The sequence below is a fragment of the Adiantum capillus-veneris genome, chromosome 24 (genome assembly GCF_014529385.1).
Source record: "Adiantum capillus-veneris isolate H3 chromosome 24, ASM1452938v2, whole genome shotgun sequence".
NCBI lineage: Eukaryota > Viridiplantae > Streptophyta > Polypodiopsida > Polypodiales > Pteridaceae > Adiantum > Adiantum capillus-veneris.
The window spans coordinates 124,928,711-124,931,001 of NC_140954.1; the positions used below are offsets into that span (position 1 = coordinate 124,928,711).

A 2,291-nucleotide genomic window follows, 5' to 3' on the forward strand; every position below is an offset into this window, starting at 1 on the left:
CAGAGGAAGTCACTGCTAGTTATTTATGGTATAAAGTGCAATGAGAGGTCAGAGATAGAGCCATGCTTGTTTACTTTGCGACTGAGTGTGTATGGACTGGGATGGTCGGGTTCGGGCCTGGACAATAGGAGGTTGCAGATTGTGTATCGAGATGTGCGCTAAATAGGGGATAGGGGTGCTGACAGATCACTGGGCTATAGAGAGGCATTCATATTGTGTGCTGGTGGTTTTCTCATTTCCCCCTTTCCATCTTGTGGTGCCCCTACCTAGGATCACACCGATCGCTCAAGTGATGTCTTGGTTCAATAACATGATGCCAGATTGTGAGTTAGTGTTCTCAGGTGAGCAAGATGATGAAGATTGGATGTCAGATGTGGAGCTCTGGATGTTGTCGATGCGGATGGTGACCGACAAAGCCAAGTCAAGGGCTATGCCGGTGGTGATGCAAGGAAAAGCTAAAGCTTGGTTCGAGGGGTTGGAAGTTCCTGATCGGCAATCATGGAAGGTGGTTCGAGCTCGGTTTATCCAAGACTTCAAGCAGAGAATTTTGCCTACAGAATTGGATGCAAAACTGAAGGTTTTGAAGCAAGATGTAAGTGGTGAGTTTACAACCTTTTTTAAGCAATTTGAAGATAGTTGGCAGCAATTAGAAGCTGCTACACAATCTCGAGGCAACGACTACTTCAAGTTAGAGAGGTTTTTGGAGTGTCTACATCCAAAGATTAGAGAGAAGGTCGAGCTTGTTGATATGGAAAGTTATGCAGATGCTGTCTCCTTAGCCAAGGCAAAGAGCAGGAAAGCAAAGAAGAAGCTAGAGATGGGTTTGTTGAAGCCGACAGACTATGGATATAGCTCGACAACGGAGTTGCGTCATGCCATGAAGCCAAAGGGGAGTTCAAGCGTCAAAGAGGTAGCTGCTTTGCCATTGGTAAGACATTCTGGTCGTTCATTTCAATTTGTACCTCCAGTTTGGTATGCTCTTGTACAAGAGTCTGTTAGCCCGGCTAGCAGTGATGCGGTCTTGATCGAAGCGTGTATGCATGAAGAATCAAATGAAGCTAGGGATCAGGGATCACAGGATACATTTGAAGATGTTGGCAAAGCGATGGTTGAAGCTGTGCAGAAAGAAGCTAGCCAGGGGGTTGGGCAACCTTGCCCTACTGATCATATTGAAGAGCGGCAGTGCATTCCAGAAGGTGTTGGTGATGTCAACATACCAGAGAACGAGGTAATAGATCATGGCTTTCTTTCTCACTTAGCAGATGATATGGTTGTAGAAGAAGTCCTTGAAGAGCAGGCAAAGGTGGTCGAGCAATCCGATTTTCTCTCGCATGAAGTAGTTGAAGATGAAGCATCACAGGTTATAGTGCACAAAGATTGGCATGGTGAGTCAGGTATAGAATGTGTGCCATTCGAAGGACCTACAGTAGATGGTATGCTTGAGGAGCACGTAGGCTTGATTCTCCAAGAAGCAGTGGTAGTGGAAGACAGGTTGCCAAAGGTGGGTGTTATGCTATTGATGGACATGCTTTTGAAAGCTGCTTTACAGACAGTTTTCCACGGTTTGCAAAGCTCTCGTGATGAGAGGTATGCTATGGAGAGTTCTCATTTTTTGACCCATTTTTTAACCCACAAACTTAGAAAATCCATTTTTTCAAAATCATTTTTCCCAAAAAGTTAAAAACACTGTTCTCTCCTCCTCCTCTCTCCTCCCTCTTGTCTCCCTCTCCTCTCCCTCCCTGCCCCTACCTTCCTCCTCCTCCCTAATCTCTCCCTCCCCCCCTCCCTCCTTCTCTCCTCCCATCTTCCTCAATCTCCCTACCGCTCCCCCTCTATCTTTTCATCATTTTCTTCCTCACGCAACAGCTTCCATGGTGCTCATGGACATCACAAATGGTTTAATTCCACCACCACGTACTCCACACACCAAAAGCATACATATTGCTTACCCACGACATTTTTCCTTTTTAATTTGTCCTAAAAAACAATGTAATTCTTCTAAGATAATTAGGTAAACTAATTATCTGAGGTTAACATAATTATCATGGATTTTCTAAGATGTGATTAACCTCTGATAAATATCTCAAAACATTTTGAATCAATTTGTTATTTTCTCCCTTTTAATTTGTCCTAAAAACAGTGTAATTCTGCTAAGATAATTAGGTAAACTAATTATCTAAGGTTAACATAATTATCAAGGGTTCCCTAAGATGTGATTAATCTCTAATAAATATCTCAAAGCATTTTGAATCAATTTTTTATTTTTTCCTTTTAATTTGTCCTAAAAACAG

At 42.9% G+C, this 2,291-nt stretch overlaps 1 protein-coding gene across 1 annotated transcript; it reads left to right on the forward strand.

The window, feature by feature from the left end:
• The first annotated feature begins 292 nt into the window (after positions 1-292).
• Positions 293-2,047, forward strand: LOC147427088 (uncharacterized). The gene has a single exon (XM_086498377.1). It carries the CDS (start codon positions 293-295, stop codon positions 1,679-1,681), a length of 1,389 nt encoding a protein of 462 aa, XP_086354503.1. The 3' UTR covers positions 1,682-2,047.
• The last annotated feature ends 244 nt before the right edge of the window (positions 2,048-2,291 follow it).